We start from the raw sequence: 17373 nt of genomic DNA, 5'->3' as shown, positions 1-17373 counted from the left end.
CCTCAAACCAGAACACTTAATGCATTTGCTCCCAGTAGGTTCATGTTCTTCAGATAGCTTTTGTGAGCCATTAGAGTGCATGAATAAATAAAGTCACGACAGGCTTCCACTAGCTTTTATGTATCACTCCTTGATGAGTGTTGTATTTTGAAAAGGAGAGGATATGAATACAGGATGGGGGTTAAGTATAAATCTTAGGAATTTCAACTGTAGCTCAAAAGATTTCTGTATGTTTGATTAAATGCACAGGTTGTCTCCGAGACTGGTCATCTGTTAAACTGTACAGTTTACATCTCAAGTCATGTCTTTCTCATTATCTGGCTATTTACGTTGACCTCAGTGCATGTAGTTGTTTTGATGTTGAGGGAATAATGTTGCCAAATCAAATGCTCCCATTTGTATATTTTTGGATTCCATAGCAGCAGAGAATGGTGTTTTTCTGCAGTAGGACTGACTGAAAAATGGAAAGCTTTCCTTTATCAGAGCATGTAAACTTGGAAAACTCCAATAAGTTACAACATTATGAAGAAAAAGTAACATTAAAACATAAAAAGACACTGACTGCAGTTATTAATTATTGTTCTCTAAAATTTCTGTTTGCTGTTGGGGAGTACTTGTTTGAGACAGGGAAATGCATGTCTCCTTACTATGTGTTAGGATTCTGTTGACAGCAGGGGCAGGGAAGATCTTCATTCCCTGGTGCCTTTTTTTTTGGTGGGAAGGAGCTGGTTTTGGTTTGTGTTTGTTTAGCTAAGGTGTAGTTTCAGTCTGGTTTGCCTGTGCTTTACAAGGCAGAATGAATGGGTTGTTTGTGATCCTATACAGACAAAAAATACAAAGACAAAAAGAGATTTTTATTAGGTTAGATTGAGCAAGAATAAAAAAGCAGGCATTTCCAATTCTGATTGCATCTGTTTAGCAATTTCTTGTGGTGTATGGTTTGTATGGTTTTTTTTTCATTTTGATCCAAGCTTAAGGGGATTTTGCAGTAAAGGTTTTTAGGACATGTAAGGTGTTTTGTGTCTCCTGACCTAGGCAGAGTTTTTGTTTGAGTGTTGGGTGGATTTGGGCAGGGGGACAATTACTTTTTTTTTTTTTTTTTGTAGAATGTACTATTTTCTCTGTTTGTCAACAGAGGATGAGAATCAAGGATTCAGCTGATCCTTCTTGGTCTATAGTAAAGTCCACTAAAGTTCATGGAAAAAGGGAGGACCAGCTAGTGAAGTTGTATGGTTCCATAGTCTGTCTTGTCATGACTTTGGTTACGTTGACTGTGTGTATGTATATGTATGTGTGTGTATATATATATATATATATATACACACACACAGTAGAGCATCAAGACTCAGGAGGGCAGTGTGTCCATCTATGCCTTATGTTTTGAGAGGCTTTTGAGATGTCACACTTTAGAACATTGATATACACTGTCGCATTTTACTACTTTTCCATTATTCCTCTGGCCCATTTTGTGGAATAATCTCCCATTTATCCTTTGTAATCATCAAATCCCTTTTCCAAGTCCTTGACTGTGTTTTTCTGAGGTGGGGTTGAGTTTTTTATTTGGTTTTTTGGAACTACATTACTGGTTAGCTGTTTTTCTTAGAGACTGCAAGGACCTCTTTAAAGATGTATCAGTTGTTCTCCTACTTTTGCAGTAAGGATATCAGGATCCATTAGAAACATGGATAAGGAAAAGAATTTTTAAGAATTGGTTTATATATAACTAGATCTCTAATAAAGTGTATGTGGCATCTTCTTAAAAGAAACAAGATGTTCCAGTCTGTTTTAAAAAAATTAAGGCTTCAAAGCTATACTTTAAATAAGAATACTTTTCATAACTTGTGTAAATTCTGTACCTTGCATTTTAGCAGATTTCTCTGTACTGCTGAAAACAAAATTACCCTTGCAGCAGCCCTTTTAAGAAAGAAACCAAAGAAGATATAATTAACCCTTTTCATATTTTGAAAAATAAGGATTACTGTATCCAGTTCCGATTTTCTTGAATGACTTTTCATCACAACTGTAATAGAAATTATTGTCATGTGGATGCATATTGCATCCAGAAAATAGAAAGTTTTCTGCGTAATCTGGGATGTATCATGTGCTAAAATTAAGGATTGGTATTTCAAAATTTGGCTTCAATTTCTCTAAGCCCTGGATCACCACAAGTACATGAGGCAGCATAAGTTAGCTAGGTAGGTGAATATGTTACATAGTGAGGATTTCAAATATCAAGGAACTCTATTTGCTAGGAAAATACCTTTTTTTTTTTTCTTTTTTTCTTTTTTTTTTCTTTTCCCCCCTCCTTCTCTTATCTATTTGGGGAGGCAAATAAATCAACAGTTTGATCCAAGATCTGTTATGTTTAATGCAGAACTCCAGAATTCCACTCTGCTCTGCTTCCTGAAACAGAAGATTATTCTTTTTAAAAAGCTTGTGTATAATATGCAGTGTAGTGCTAATTAACTTAAATCTCGGTAAAAGTATTGCAGTATTCAGTGCACTCTGAAGTAGGAAGATTGTAAACAAAATGCTTTGTTCTTATATGTATTTCTTGGTTGGTATTAAAAAAACCCTAAAAATTCAGGTTACATGTCTGGTATAACAAGTTTCTGTGACTTGATCAGAATTAGGTAAAGTTTGCACTTAGGACTGAAATTTACAGTAATATAATGGAAAAGCAAATATCTGCCCATCTGTAACTCAGAACAGTAAATTTTATTAACTGAGCCTGTTTGTTTTGTTGGATAGAATTGAATTTGGTTTGAGTGAGTAGTGATGATTCAATCCAGGTTATAGATTTGGTCCAGGAATACTTACTACAGTACTTGTTACACTACTATCTGATTATTTTCAGTCCTGACAGATATAAGGTAGTAAGATTTTATTAGCTACGGGAGATTTAATTTCTTATTAGTGTTGCTGAAATTAGCTTGAGATGTCAAGATATTGTGGCCTACAGTCGAAAAACATACTTTGACAATTACATGCTGAATAGATAATTTGTAAGGAGAAGGATGCAATTAGTTGCCATTCATTCTTAGTTTGCTTATTTTGTTCATCTAATTCAAGCCAGTTTTCTAAACTGCCTTTATAAAAAGAGAGAAGTACCTGGACATGTTGCCTCTTTATGATGGAGGCTTAGGATGGGATGTAGTCTTCTAAGGGTCTGCTTGCTACATAAATATAAATTGTATTAAAAGATGTAAATTAGTCTCTTGCAATCTAGAAGGGCTTGAAGTTTTATGTTAACTCTTCTGAGTTACCTATAATTAATACTAAGCAGCTGTAATTATTGTATTTTAGCCTAACAGTCTATAGGTTAAGAGTATGAATTGGATGTTCCCAGTATGTAAATGTATAATTCACATATATTGCTTCACAAAGCAGCTAGGTTATTGTCTCACAAATATATTTAAAATTCATTAAAGACTTAAAAAATATTTGTGTAATGTTATGTTTAAAATCATGACAAATGTGTATTGAAATTTCAGTTAGCTATTTCTGTGTACATACCTTAACCTGTGGAAGTATTCAAGAATTATGTATGTTTCTTTTCAATCTCAGTCAAGTTACTCATCTGAGGAAGATCACTCACTAAGCACCTCAAGTTGATTTTTATTGTGTTAAGGTGATGAATGAGCTTTTGATAGCTATAATCTCTTCCTGGGGTACAGACAACATGATATGCAATGACACATTTCTCTTTCTTCAAGGAAGAAGAATTAGTGTCATTGCACGAAAGGATTAAAATCAGTTTTGAAAATCAAGTCTTCTGTGTATTTAACATTATATATCGTTCCAGCCTGGGTCAAAGGAAACTGTTGCAGACTGCCTAGCTGGCCAGATGGGGTTATAGATAGATATATATATATATATATATATACACAAATCAGTAGATAAATGCAAACTTAAGATTGAATATATATTAGCTGAGTCAAGCATAGGCTGTTTTCCAAAAAAAATGGGGGGATATATATATAAAAGATGTATTTTAAAATCCAAGATAAAATTACACCTTTGCTTTTCTTCTTTCAAGTTGCCAGCTAATAAAGATGCCTTCCGAAAGACATGGAACCCTAAGTATACGCTACGCAGTCATTTTGATGGAGTGCGAGCATTAGCTTTTCATCCTGTAGAGCCTGTGCTGGTTACAGCCTCTGAGGACCATACTCTAAAACTTTGGAATTTGCAGAAAACGGTTCCTGCCAAAAAGCAAGTATATGGGTTTTTATAAAACATCACTGGTGTTTTACATGCCTTTGAAATTGATTAAACTCTTATGTTTTCAGAGTTTTTCAGTAAAGATTTCATGTAGTGTAATAACTCTTCTTTCTCTTTCAGGAGTGCCTCTTTAGATGTAGAACCCATCTACACATTTAGGGCCCACATGTAAGTGACATTATTCATGGCTGATAAATATATTGTTGTTATCTCATGTATTCATAAAAAACTTCAGTGTAAAAGCCACAAATGATACTATTTTTACATTGTTTAGACAAGGCCCATTATACTTTGTAAAGTAGCTTAATACCAAGCAAGCCCCTGTCATGAATTGCAGAGTCAATGATAACACAAGAAGAAGAAAGTGGCAAATTTGTTTAGCTGCAGTGGAAAGGAGAGATTATAGATGATGATAATGTAATCACCTAAGATGTGTCTCGGACTGTGGATTTTATATGTAATATGTGGAAAAGATGAGTAAGGTAGAGGCTAGTCATGGCTACTATCTTCAGATACAGGTCTGAGTCTTAGTGATTTTTCAGCTTGTGTAAACTGCTTTATTACTGCCTGAGTTTCACTTCCTAATTTTGAATTCTGCTTTCTTTCAATAAGAGGGCAAGATAAAAACACACAGTTGATAGCCAGAGTAGTACTTTGCTTATATAAGTAAAGATCCACTCTCCAACCCAGTTAGCAGGTAAGCTTCAAGAGAGTTCCTTGATAAGCATGGAAGTGGATGGCACTTCTTGTGCTGGTCTCAAAAACAACAAAAGAGAAAATGAATTCATAGTTTGTATTAGGGAATTACACATGCTTCCCCTTCCCTTACGCCACATGATAGAACATGATGTCTTACTTCTGCACTTACTAGCTAAAGCATAAAACACTCTTCCCCAGGATTGGGTTACCAGTTTGTCCTCATGTTGAAATATAAGTTCTTGTAAGTAATACAGGGGGTCACTGACCAATTGAATTCTCCAGATCATCTCTGTCTAAATTTAAGCTGTTACTTGTGTATTTGTTAGTGAATATTCAAAGTAAGGTTTGGGAAAGTTCTGATAACAGAGCTAATCCCCACCCTATGACTTCTAGTGTGATATAGCAAAGTAATTTTACTATTTTTCCCCTCAGGCAATTATTGAGCAACATTGCCTTTCTGCCCATCTTCATTCTTCGCTTTACCAAATATATAGGTGGATTCAGCCAGTAGTCTTCCTTTTCAACATCTTCAAATATGTAATTCTAGTTTGTTTATCTGCACTCATTTTTATCATGAGCATGGCTGTCAAATGACCCAGACACCTAGTTTAGGGATGTGGTTTTACAGTACAGTTAAACTTGTGGTAGTAGTGTGTCCAAAGTAGTATACCTCTTTCTCCCTGGGCTACAACCTGTGCTTGTGTGGTATCACAGCAAGCAGGTTGAAGAAGTTAAGCCAGTAGGAGTCTAAATTTGGCCAAAAGGTACAATTTCTAGGTTTGTTTTTCTGAACCAGTTTCCTGGAGCATAGGTTATTATCTGTTCCTTAAAGTAGGATGAGAAGATCGTTGCCAGGGAGGAGGGGGGCTACAGCCACCTCTTTCTGCACAGCTAGCTATTAGATTGGCATAGGCACGCTGTAGAAACTCAGCATTTGTAGTGTAGGTACACTGAGAAATCAGGTGGTGTTCTTTGAATTGCTTCAATTTGCATAGTTTTAGTTAATTACTTATCATTATTTTAATAGATGTTGATATCACTTGTTGAGACTTAAAAAATGTTTTAATAGAATTGTTTCTATGAAGAGGTTTGTAACTGCTTAAGCCAATCCAGATGTTTTTTTGAAAGCAGATAGCCAGATTTTCACTTCTCTCCCATAGGCAATTACCAATCAGCTTTTTTCTCTGTCTCTGAATAGTGGACCTGTATTGTCATTGGCAATTAGTTCCAATGGAGAACAGTGTTTCAGTGGTGGTATTGATGCAACCATCCAGTGGTGGAACATGCCTAGCCCTAATGTGGATCCATATGATACCTATGGTAAGTACCTTTTAAAAGATAAACAACTTATTGTCTTGAACATTATTTTTCCACTTGATGTTAATATGTTTATTAGAGCTTTTTTGAAATATTACTGCCATTTGTCAGCTACACTGTGTGTTTTCAACTACTTATGTGTGGCAAATATTAGTTATTTATTCCCACTTGCACTGGTGATGTACTTTGTGTAGAACTGTAATAGGGGAGACTTAGGAATTCTTGAGATTTATGCAGTAAAGAAAAAATTAATCATATTTTTGAGAAGCAAAAAATTTTGAACCAGAATTACAACTTCTTAATGGTTATTTATTTCTTCTGACGGAAATTTACCAGAAAACTAAGATAAGTGTTGTTTCAGTTGTTTGTGGGTTTTTTTTGTTGGCTGGTTTGGTTTTGTAGGGTTTTTTTTGTTTGAGTTTTTGTTTGTTTGTTTTCCTGGTTGGTTGGTTTTTTTGAGAAGGATGACAGTGGTTGTGCAAAATGACTTGTGTAATATTCTAGCTGTTGCTTAGGCAGGAGTGGCAGGGGCGACATACAACTGTTGTATGTGGAATTTAATTTTTGTTGAGGTACAAGAAATACTTAATGTTTCTTCACTAAAAAGGTTTCATTTCTGAACTTTTTTTTCCAGAGCCAAACGTTCTAGCTGGCACATTAATTGCTCACACAGATGCAGTCTGGGGTCTTGCTTACAGTGGTGTAAAGAATCACTTACTCTCTTGTTCAGCAGATGGCACTATTAGGTTATGGAACCCACCGGAAAAAATTCCCTGTATTTGCACTTACAACGGAGAGAAAGGTAACTTTTTGCAATGGTGTTGAAAATCTGTTATGAGGCAGCTGATGATGCATCCAGGCTCATTATCTCCATTTATCCAAACTAGGTAACAGAGCTAAAGGAGGAACTTGTAATAAAATAATCATGGTGCTGTAGCATTTCTTTAAAGAAAGGTGCAAATTTCTTCTTTGAAGTATGAGCTTAAATGTTTAAACTGTCAGGAATTTTTAAAGTGTTTTGATCTTTCTAAAGATATTTTTCGCTCTTTCTAGAGCATGGAATACCCACATCAGTCGACTTCATAGGTTGTGACCCTGCTCATATGGTGGCATCTTTTAACACTGGCAGCACAGTCATCTATGATTTAGAAACATCCCAGTCAGTGGTAATGTTTTCATCACAAGTAGAATCTGGTAAGTAGAGCTCTTCCATAATAAATAGCCATCTTGGATGAGGTACCTGTTGTATTATATGGTACCTCATTGTATGGTGTAGTAAATAAAAAAAATTTTACTCTTCTTCTGCATCATTCAGTTTGAAAGATGGTTAGATGCTTAAAGATGCTTGGAACAAACACTGTGGAAAGGTGTTTCAGCCCCTCTATTCTGGTCTTGTGAGACCCTCCCTGGACTGCTGCGTCCATCTCTGGGGTCCCAGCTGTTGGACTGAGTCCAGAGCAAGGCCATGAGGGTGATTCCAGAGCTGGAACACCTCTCCTGTGAAGACAGGCTGAAAGGGTTGGGGTTGTTCAGTCTGGGGAAGGTTCTTGGGAGACATTATCGTGATCTTCCAGTACCTAAAGGAGCCTACAAGAAACTTGGAGAGGAACTTGTTGATACAAGGGCATATGGTGACAAGACAAGGGGGAATGGCTTCAAACTGAAAGAGAGTAGGTTTAGATTAGTTATTAGGAACAAGTTCTTTACTGTGAGAGTGGTGAGGCCCTGGCAGAGGTTGCTCAGAGAAATTGTGGATGCTCTGTCTCTGGGAAGTGTTCTAGGCCAGGTTGAATGTGGCTTTAAACAGTCTGGTTTAGTGGATGTTGCCCTGTTGCAGGGGAGATTGGAACTAGATGATATTTAAGATCCCTTCCACCCAAGCCATTTTATGACTATTAACAGGATTTGAAAGTAGTTAGAGATAGTGAAAGTGACAGTTACTGTTCTCTAAGATTTTTTAAGATTCAATTGTCTGATTTGTTCATTAAACGACATTTTTCATCATATAGCCTTGACATGGAGGATATTAAGACAAGTAGGTGAATAATAGGTGTATTAAACAGAATATTTAGTTTAGGGTAGAATTCTGCGCATGTTGGGATTAAGCACAGTTTCTTGTGGAACTCTTTAGAAATCTTGTTGCTGCAAATAAAGTGTTACAGAGAGGTAGCTCATTAAGAATTAATTGCATGTGTCTGATGAAACTCTAGATAGATGAGACTTTTCGTGAACCTCCTAAAGTATTTCATATGGAAAGCCTCCAGTTCCTGCTTACTCCTTTCTATAAAACGTGATCTAAAAGAATAGTGCAACGGGAGAATTTGCTTCTCCCCTCTAATTAGTCTAGTTTACTTAATAATTGAACTTACAGACTTCACCACAGGTTGCAAAACTGTGTAAAAGCTATCTTACAGATACCTCATGCGAAGCCTGACATTGAAGTGAGAAGGAACATCACAATTTGGAGAAATACCTTTTCTAGTCTGAAGAGAAACTTCTAAATGGAATCAAGAAAAATTAGGCACAGCAATTGGGATACCAAGATGAGAAAGTTTTTTTTTTAAAGGGTATCCTGTAGACTACTAAAGAGATTTTAAACCATTCATTGTTTAAGTTGAAATTGAAGACACATATATCTGATAGAATCTAAGAGGTTAGGTTGACTTCGGTTATTTGGATTCTCTGATCTAGTAGAAGGTGTCTGTTCCAACCCAAACCATTCTGTGACTGTCTTTTTTTCTCCCCGCCAGCTAAATATTTTTTGATGTGGAGGAGTAAGAGCTATGTGCTGAACATATATTACACATGCTACAGTTTGTTTCTACTTGGCTAGTGCTGCCCTGCCGTACTTGCTCGGTTTTATCTCTCAAGAGTCTTTCATGGGTGTAAACTACTTGTAAGCTTTAACCTTACAGTACTTTGGCTAGAGTCTGCCTCACTTTGCCCCATCCTGTAAAGCAAGAAGCTTTATTTCTTAGGAGATCCATTGGTCCTAAAATGTTGTTTACCTAATATTAGTTTATATGGTAAAGTGTAATGCTAAAATACTGTCATTTTAACTTTAACATTTTCTTTAAGGCAAATGAATATTCTTTTGTTTTATTTTCAGGTGTACAATCAAATAATCATATTAACAAGGTAGTAAGTCATCCCACACTTCCTGTAACTATCACAGCACACGAAGATAGACACATCAAATTTTTTGACAACAAAACGGGTAAGGATAAAGAGAACCTAATTTGTGTATATGAATATGTTTAAAGAAATCTGGATGAGATGGGGGGAATCCATTTGTAGAAAACTTACTAGTCATGTAGTCTTACACAAAACAGAACTTCTGGTATTTCTAAGATTAAACCTTTTCAGTACCTTCTTTGTGAAATAGTGGTATCTGTTGCAATTGCGACTTCAAAAGTCAGAAAACACTCTCAAAACAGGCAGAGAGAGTTGTGAGGGACAAGAAAATGGTCTTTAATTGTAGAGTACGTTTGCTTTGTTCCTTTTTTCATCATTTCCATGCTTTTAACTCTAAGCATGTGTCAGTTACGTTTTTCAACTGATGGTTGAAAGTAGTAAAAAAGATGGCTTAGTACCTGTTAGGGCAAGAAATAACCCGGAATTCATTGTGGTAATGAAATCCTGTGTTATACTTAAGTTGTTGATTAAGTTTATAAAACAGAAAAGGATCTGGAAAAACGAGGGTAAAGAAGGCTGTAGGGAAAAACTGCACTGTCTGTCATGACAAAAATGTTGGAATAATTGTAAGAGCAAAATTAAACTTCCGGTTTGTGAAATTACTTGTCACTTCCTACATGTTATCCTATCAAAGTTGGAAGAAAAAAAAAAAATCAGGCTCACTTAAAGTAAGCACATGCAAAACCCCCATTTAAAGTGTGTTTGATTTGGGACCAGTAGGGGATGGTGTTCCTGGGGTTTTTGTTTTTGAAAGCAAAAAGCTGGACGTTTTTTCCTCTTTGCACCTGCCATGAACATATGTATTTGAATTGTGGTCATTAAATGCATTGTGTTGATGTTGCTGAAATTAATATTTATTACTTCAAGAAACAAAGAATAAGGAAAAAATCTGCATGAAAAAATAATTGGGTCAAAGACAGGAAACAGAGGGTAGAAGTAAATGGTCTTTTTGTGGAATAAAATATCGGTGGGTCTGGAGAGATCAGCAGTAGTTCAACGTAATGAGCCATCTGAACAGAGAACAGTATATTGGCAGTTAACTGACATTCATTAATTTAGGTTATTAAACATGAAGGCTGACAAGGAAGAACTGGAGATCTTAATAGACATAAAAGCAGGCAAATTAAATTCCGTGTGGATAAATGTGAGATGATACATGTAAGGAAAAATAAACATTGTAATAAAAAATAATAATCACTGGGCTGACTGTTCTTATTCAAAGTAGAACTTTGGAGTTATAATAAGAGATTGGATAAAAATACTGGTTTGTTGCTTAGCAGTCACAGTAGCAAAATGCATATTAGAAGGGGGGAAAGGAATCGAAAGCAAAAGGGAACATTTTTAATACCTTTGTATGAATACTTTGTATGAAGTCTTCCTTGTCTCAAAAGGGATATAGCCAAATTAATATGTTTCAGACAATGGTTAAAAAGGTGACTGAAGATCTTCAGTAGCTTTGAGCTTCTTCAGGAAGAATCTTAGAAACTAAATAGACTGAGATTCTTCAGGAAGACGAACAACTGAACAAAGCTGATATACTTCATGTTGGTCATGGTCTTACAGGGATTTATTTGCTCTCTTTTTCAACGTATGAACTGAGGTTCAGTTGCTAATCCCCAATAGGTGATAGGCTCAAAACAGAAAGGAGGTGGTGGTTCTTCTGTGCAGTTAAACATTCCAGAACACCTTCCAAAAAGCATAATGAGGTGCTAAAAGATGTTATTAAGTGTCTGGGAACAGAGGTCAGCGAAAAGAAATGCATTAAGAGTAGTCGAATGCAGAGTTAACCCTTCTGGTTTGTGGCATAATCAAACAGTTAATTGTTAGAAGCTGGAGAGTATTTTGGGCAAGTATCGCCTATAGTTGCCTTATTTTTCTCTCCTAGAAGTGACAGAGATAGATGGACCATTGATATGGCTAAGTAAGTCTTGTTTCATAAAGCTTCATCAACACTCTCTCCTACTGGGGCAGTTATTAGGACATTTCAGGGACTAAAAATTGAGGTTCTCACCCAGTCATTTTAGGTCTTCATTGTTGTTGCTGCCAATAAAGATGCCAAGTGGATAAAAAGATTGCTTACAATGACAATACTTTTTTGAGAGTCGTATGTCGTTTACCCTTATGTTTATATAAGAGTCTGCAGTTGAAACTTTGTAATTTCTAATGGAAAAGGACCATTCAAATATTACTGGAATCTAAATAAGCGTGTTATCTTATATTGCATTTAATAGGGATGGGTTGGTTTTTTTCAAATAAGCAATACTTCACAGGAAATTTACTGTTTATTTTTCTTTTAGGTAAAATGATCCATTCTATGGTTGCTCACTTGGATGCTGTCACAAGTCTAGCTGTAGATCCTAATGGAATCTATTTAATGTCTGGAAGTAAGGGTTTTTTTCATATTCTGTATGTTCTGTATAAATTTTGCATTTACGATGAACTGAATTTCTGACAAATATAACCTTATCTTTTGTCTTTTTCCTTTATTTCTTTCCTAAACAGGCCATGATTGTTCCATTAGGTTGTGGAATTTGGACAGCAAGACCTGTGTGCAAGAAATAACAGCTCATAGGAAAAAGCTGGATGAATCAATTTATGATGTAGCATTTCATCCTTCAAAAGCATATATTGCCAGTGCAGGAGCTGATGCCCTTGCCAAAGTATTTGTGTGACATAGCAGAACAAACCTGCATCATAACAGCAGGTCTGTTTGGACAAAAAAGAGGGAATGCGTCACTGCCATCAATTGTAAGGTTACCAATAAGACACTACATCTGATCTGCCTGGGTGAAGGCTCTTAATTGGGGCAGGTATAAGTTGGTGAAAAGTCACCACATCCTGAACAATGTCAGGCTCATTCATTTAACTGTAATTACTGTATTTGGGGGGGTGGGGACAAATACAAAAAAGAAAACCAGTATTTGTAGCCTTGACTGGATATGAACTGAGCGTATGTCTGTTCTTTAGGTGTCTTTAAGCAAACGTGGAGTCTGATCTTACAAAAGACTTTTATTTTGGACTCTGTGTGCTGCCTTAGGGTTAGGAATGTGGTGCTCTTGTGGGGGGAAGTGAGCTCCAAGAATAGCTTTCTTTTCATCTCTTAGTAATCTTCTGTTTATCAGTTGAATGCCACAGATTCCCCTTTTAAACTTTTATTTTGCTTTAAAGAAAAGGAAATTTAACTTAAAATATTTTAGCATTAGTTGCACAAAATGTTTGGATAAAATTCTAGTTTTTATAAGTCTTTTTATATATTTAGCCTGTCACAACAGTGCTCAAGATTGTATTGATAATGTTTTTCTGCATTATAGAACCCTAAAACACAGAGATCTCACTGACCCGCTGCCGTGTAACCACAATCTTCCCTTCTTTTGCCTAATACAGCTCAGCTAAGTCCTTGCTTAAGGATGCTAATTCATCATCATCGCATAACTGTCTTCATAAATAAAGGACTGTAAAATGTGTTCTAATGAAACACAGAGGGGTTAACACCCCTGAATGAACTCTTAAAAAAAAATTAATCTTGGCATCCTATCACTATGTGATATTTTGTACATCTTACTGTATTTACGAGTTTATTTATCAAGGATTACCCATCTTGCTAATGGCCTATTGTTATTTATTTCACTTTTTGTTGGTCTTTATATCCTTTTATGTAGTGTGTTAAAGGGCCCTGTATATCTGTTATGGCACTCTTTGAACAGTCTAAAATAGATGAGAAAATGGGACATTTGATAATTCTAAAGTTGCAAACCAAGAAATTCTTTTTCCTCTGGTTAAGTACCTGGAGTGGAATTGATTCCAAAAAACCAATCTTGTTTCAAAACCTTTGGAGTGAAAATTATTTTTATTTGCATTTCAAATAGAATACAAAAGTAGTTAATTCAAGATTCATAAATCTGCTGTGTTTTGACTAGTTATTCCCTGCTTTTATTTTATTTTTCAGATGTGCTTCAGTTTATGATGTAACTAAAAATTTTGTTTGTGTAATGCATGATTAATACAAAAAAGTATTTTTTCTAGTCTTCCACAAAACTTTTCTGATCAGTTTGCGAGTTTTGATGAGTTTTGTAAGGTTTCTGTTTTACAAACTATGAATCAGCAAATTTTTAAGATTGTACCACATAGCAAAAGTACAGCTGTTGAAAAATAATGTATATAAAATGCATATAATAAATATTAAATGGTGTACCTGTATGTTACTGTTGGCTACATTATTTTGTGTTGCACAGTTTGAAAGAGTCATTCTACAAATTACTAAATTAGGTCTCAATTTTAGCAAAATGACCATTTGTTTATTACGCTTATAAGCTGCTTTGCTTTTGCAAGATTGTTAATAGTTGTCTGGATGTTGACCAACTGTTCAGTTTCAAGCAGCAGTACCCACATATAAGAACATGTTTCCACAGTGTTTTAAAAGATTTTTACAAGAACAAATCGAAAATTGCTAGTGTATTCTTACAGCCCTTATAAGATGATAATCACAGCGTTTTTCATTATCTTTGCATATGATGCGATTCTGAAGTGATTTAGGAGCCAGAAAGGTACTCTGTTTTTATTTCAAACTGCCACTGAATTGTTATGTTGAATTTAAAAAAAAGTAAAATTTCTAAATGCCTGAAATTTGCCCATCCGTCTTACCTTTGTCCATTTCTTCCCAAGTCCTCCCATAAAGACGCACAAAAAACTAAACTGAAGGTCAACATTTACCTATTCTGTGACGAGTCACTTTGCTCAAAGTGTATCAGCAGAAACAGAATACCACAATATGAATACTTTCATGTAAAGTAGTATGTTTAGGTATAAGTTAACTAAAGCTAGAACATGTTCCTATAAGTGGTTTAACTGCATTGTTCCATGTAAGTTTCCAGTTTTCCAGTAAGATTGTATTTCATGCCATCTCATGTCAAGCAAATTAGAATTTAAAAACAAAAAAAAAAAAAAAAAAAGGAAAGAGGTGCTCATGGTAGGCAGAATACTGCAGTTATATTTTGGAATTAATTTTGTTTTAGTAATAATGTTGCATTGCTTGAAATGTTACAGTAAATTATAATTGTGTAGGAATTGGAGGATTTTGTCCTTTATCATGAAGATTGAGGTGAGGCCTTTCAGTAATTGCTTGTAGGACACTAAGACTTTACTTTTGAAAGTAACATTCAGCTGATTTGCACTTTTTGTTCTTTCCAGTCTAAAGCATTCATCTAATCAACAGACAAGAGAGTATTTGAATTTTATTGGAAGTAATTTCATAATCGCCTTTTCTGAAGCCAAACATTGTTTCTGGCAGCTTTTCCAGACTGCTGCATTTTAATGCTTAAATAAAATGTGATTGTTTAATAAACATTACCGTGCATAACATTTACCTTTTTTTTTAAATTGTATTAAAATTGAAATGATAAAACCAAAAATATTTGCTTATTTTCCTTAATTGAAATACTAATGGTCATCTTAGTTCACTAATGCATAGTGGATCAAATGCTGTTGTGAGGAATCATTTATTGAATATTACCAAAAATTTTTAATAGAGTCTTAGTTTATTTTCTGTGGGGTATAACATGCTAAAACCTTTATTTGTTGGTTTTGAGCTTTTTAGAACAGAAGAGCTATAGTACTGGTGATGGGGAAAATGATAAGGCTGAATGAAATGGTTTTTAGAAAAACACCTCAACTTTTGAAAGTGCTTACTTGCTTCTCTTTTGTGAGACCCAAAGGACCAGTGCTCAGAACCTGAATGGAAAGATATCTGAATGTGTTTAATAATACATTTAGCATTTAGGGTGTGATTGATGTTAACAGACTTAGTCTCCATCTTGCTTTTTGTTGTAGGAACTGCTGTTTTAAGCAGGTCAGTGGTGACTGTAGTCCACTATAGCATAAATAGTGGTATGCAGTCCACATAAATAGTAAATACACATGAAAAAGAGTATAACAAGCCTTGGTTAAGAACCTTCCCCAATTTAGAAATACTAAGGACAATTTATTTGCCAGGAGAAAATTGGTATCAGAGGCCATTTTGCATATTGTATGCTAGTTTATTTTGAAACTGATAGCACACTTTGTCCAGGCATGCTCTTATTATTATGTGCTTTAATTTACTTTAAAAACTGATAGCACTCTGCTCTAGCGCTTCCCCTCTCACATCAGTGGAAAGCCCCTTGGTCACACAGTGCTGACTGCTTGCATTTTTGTTTGGTTGGTTTCATAGACTCATAGAAAGGCCTGGGATGGAAGGGACATAAATGATCACCTAATTCCAAGCCTGTACCCCCACCATGGACAGGGGCAGCTTCCATTAAATAGGTTATTGCCCCATCCAACCTGACCTTCAGCACTTCCAGGGGTGGGGCATCCGCAGCTTCTCTGGGCAACCTGTGTGCCAGTCACTCACCACCCTCACAGTACAGAATTTTTTCCTAGTATTGAATTTAACCTGTTCTCTTTCAGTTTGAAGCCATTTCCCCTTGTTCTGTCACCACATGATTGTGTAAAAAGCCCCTCTCCAGCTTTCTTACAGGCTCCCTTCAGCTACTGGAAGGCCATAATTAGGTCAGCCCAAAGCCTTCTCTTCTCCAGGTTGGCCAGCCCCAACACTCTGAGCCTTTCCCCACAGGAGAGGTGCTCCATCTCTCTGATCATCTTGGTGGTCTCTCTTCTGGACTCACTGCAGCAGGTCCATGTCCTTCCTGTGCTGGGACCCCAGAGCTGATGCAGCACTGCAGGTGGGGTCTCACCTGAGCAGAGCAGAGGGGCAGAATCCCCTCCCTCTCCCTGCTGCCCACGCTGCTCTGGATGCAGCCCAGGACACACTTGGCTCTCTGGGTTGCCAGTGCCCGTGGCTGGGTCATGTCCAGCCTCTCACCCAGCAGCACCCCCAAGTCCTTCTGGGCAGGGCTGCTCTCCATCTGTTCATCCCCAGCCTGTGCTGATACCTGGGGTTGTCCTGACCCAGCTGCAGCACCAGCACTCCGTCTTGTTAAACCTCAGGAGATTCCCATGGACCTGCTCCTGGAGCTTGTCCAGGTCCCCCTGGATTGCATCCCATCCTTCAATTGTGTCAACCACACCACTCAGCTTATCACTACAGTGTGTGTGTGTGTGTGTGTGTGTGTGTATTATATATACATGCATATGTTTATGTTCTGCCTTTAAGAACTTCTTTAAAAAAAAAAAAAGGCAGCTTCAGAATTGTTTTGAAATGCTACTTCTGAGATGAGCAAGGAATGTTTTAAATTCCGTTTTCGTACTTGCTCTGTTGATACTTTGAGAATGTACACCCTTGAGTTATACGCAGATTGAATTATTAACAGATTTTTTTTTAAGAAATAGTTCAAGCTACACGAACTTTAAAATGTCATAAAAATGTATTGGTTTGTTTTCTAATTTTTAATATAGAAACAAACTTCAAGTTGATAATGTAAAACATGCTTTCTTTTTAGTTCTCCCTTTTAGCTCTTCCTCCTGAAAGGTCATGTCGTGTTCCAGCTGACTCGGTCTGGTTTTCCTGGAGCAAAGTCACTGGGGAAGCCAGGCATTGGCCAACCCTCAGCCCTCCTAGTGCCCTGAGTGTGTCTGGGAGCAGTGCTGGGGTGTTTTAACTTGGTAGTAGCAAAAATTTTGCTTTGATTTGCTTTACATCACATTATGTTTTGCCTTTTTTAAAATTTGCTTTACATTCTCTTAGGCTAAGCTGTTGCTGGTTGTTAGCTATTGACTGCTAACAAATAGCAGCTTATCCATTTAATAGCTTAATCTGTGAATATCATAACAGTTGTCTTCAGTTACATGGAGAATACCTGTAGTGTTGTGTTACTTAAATCTTACCAGTGCTGGAAAGCTTTTCATACTCTCATTTAAAATTGATTCAAATTAAAATCTTCCTAAACTAAAGAATTGTGCTGTGAATTTATATATATATTTATAAAACTAAGACTACAGGTA

At 36.2% G+C, this 17373-nt stretch overlaps 1 protein-coding gene across 3 annotated transcripts in view; it reads left to right on the top strand.

Annotated features, from left to right (window-relative positions):
• The window catches only part of STRN3 (striatin 3), a 62181-nt gene extending 47792 nt beyond the window's left edge, over nt 1-14389 (top strand). For all 3 annotated transcript variants that reach the window (XM_082283727.1, XM_082283728.1, XM_082283726.1), the window contains 8 exons: nt 4040-4215; nt 4345-4392; nt 6122-6243; nt 6875-7042; nt 7294-7434; nt 9350-9457; nt 11733-11819; nt 11938-14389. In XM_082283727.1, the coding sequence (XP_082139853.1) occupies nt 4040-4215; nt 4345-4392; nt 6122-6243; nt 6875-7042; nt 7294-7434; nt 9350-9457; nt 11733-11819; nt 11938-12107 (1020 nt within the window). In that variant the 3' untranslated portion in view covers nt 12108-14389. The remainder of the gene's footprint in view (nt 1-4039; nt 4216-4344; nt 4393-6121; nt 6244-6874; nt 7043-7293; nt 7435-9349; nt 9458-11732; nt 11820-11937) is intronic.
• Nucleotides 14390-17373: the final 2984 nt, after the last annotated feature.

This window comes from Coloeus monedula (genome assembly GCF_965178545.1).
Source record: "Coloeus monedula genome assembly, chromosome: 6".
NCBI classification, from domain to species: Eukaryota; Metazoa; Chordata; class Aves; order Passeriformes; family Corvidae; genus Coloeus; species Coloeus monedula.
Note: the sequence above shows the minus strand (reverse complement) of the source record. Positions and strands in the feature narration are given on the sequence as shown.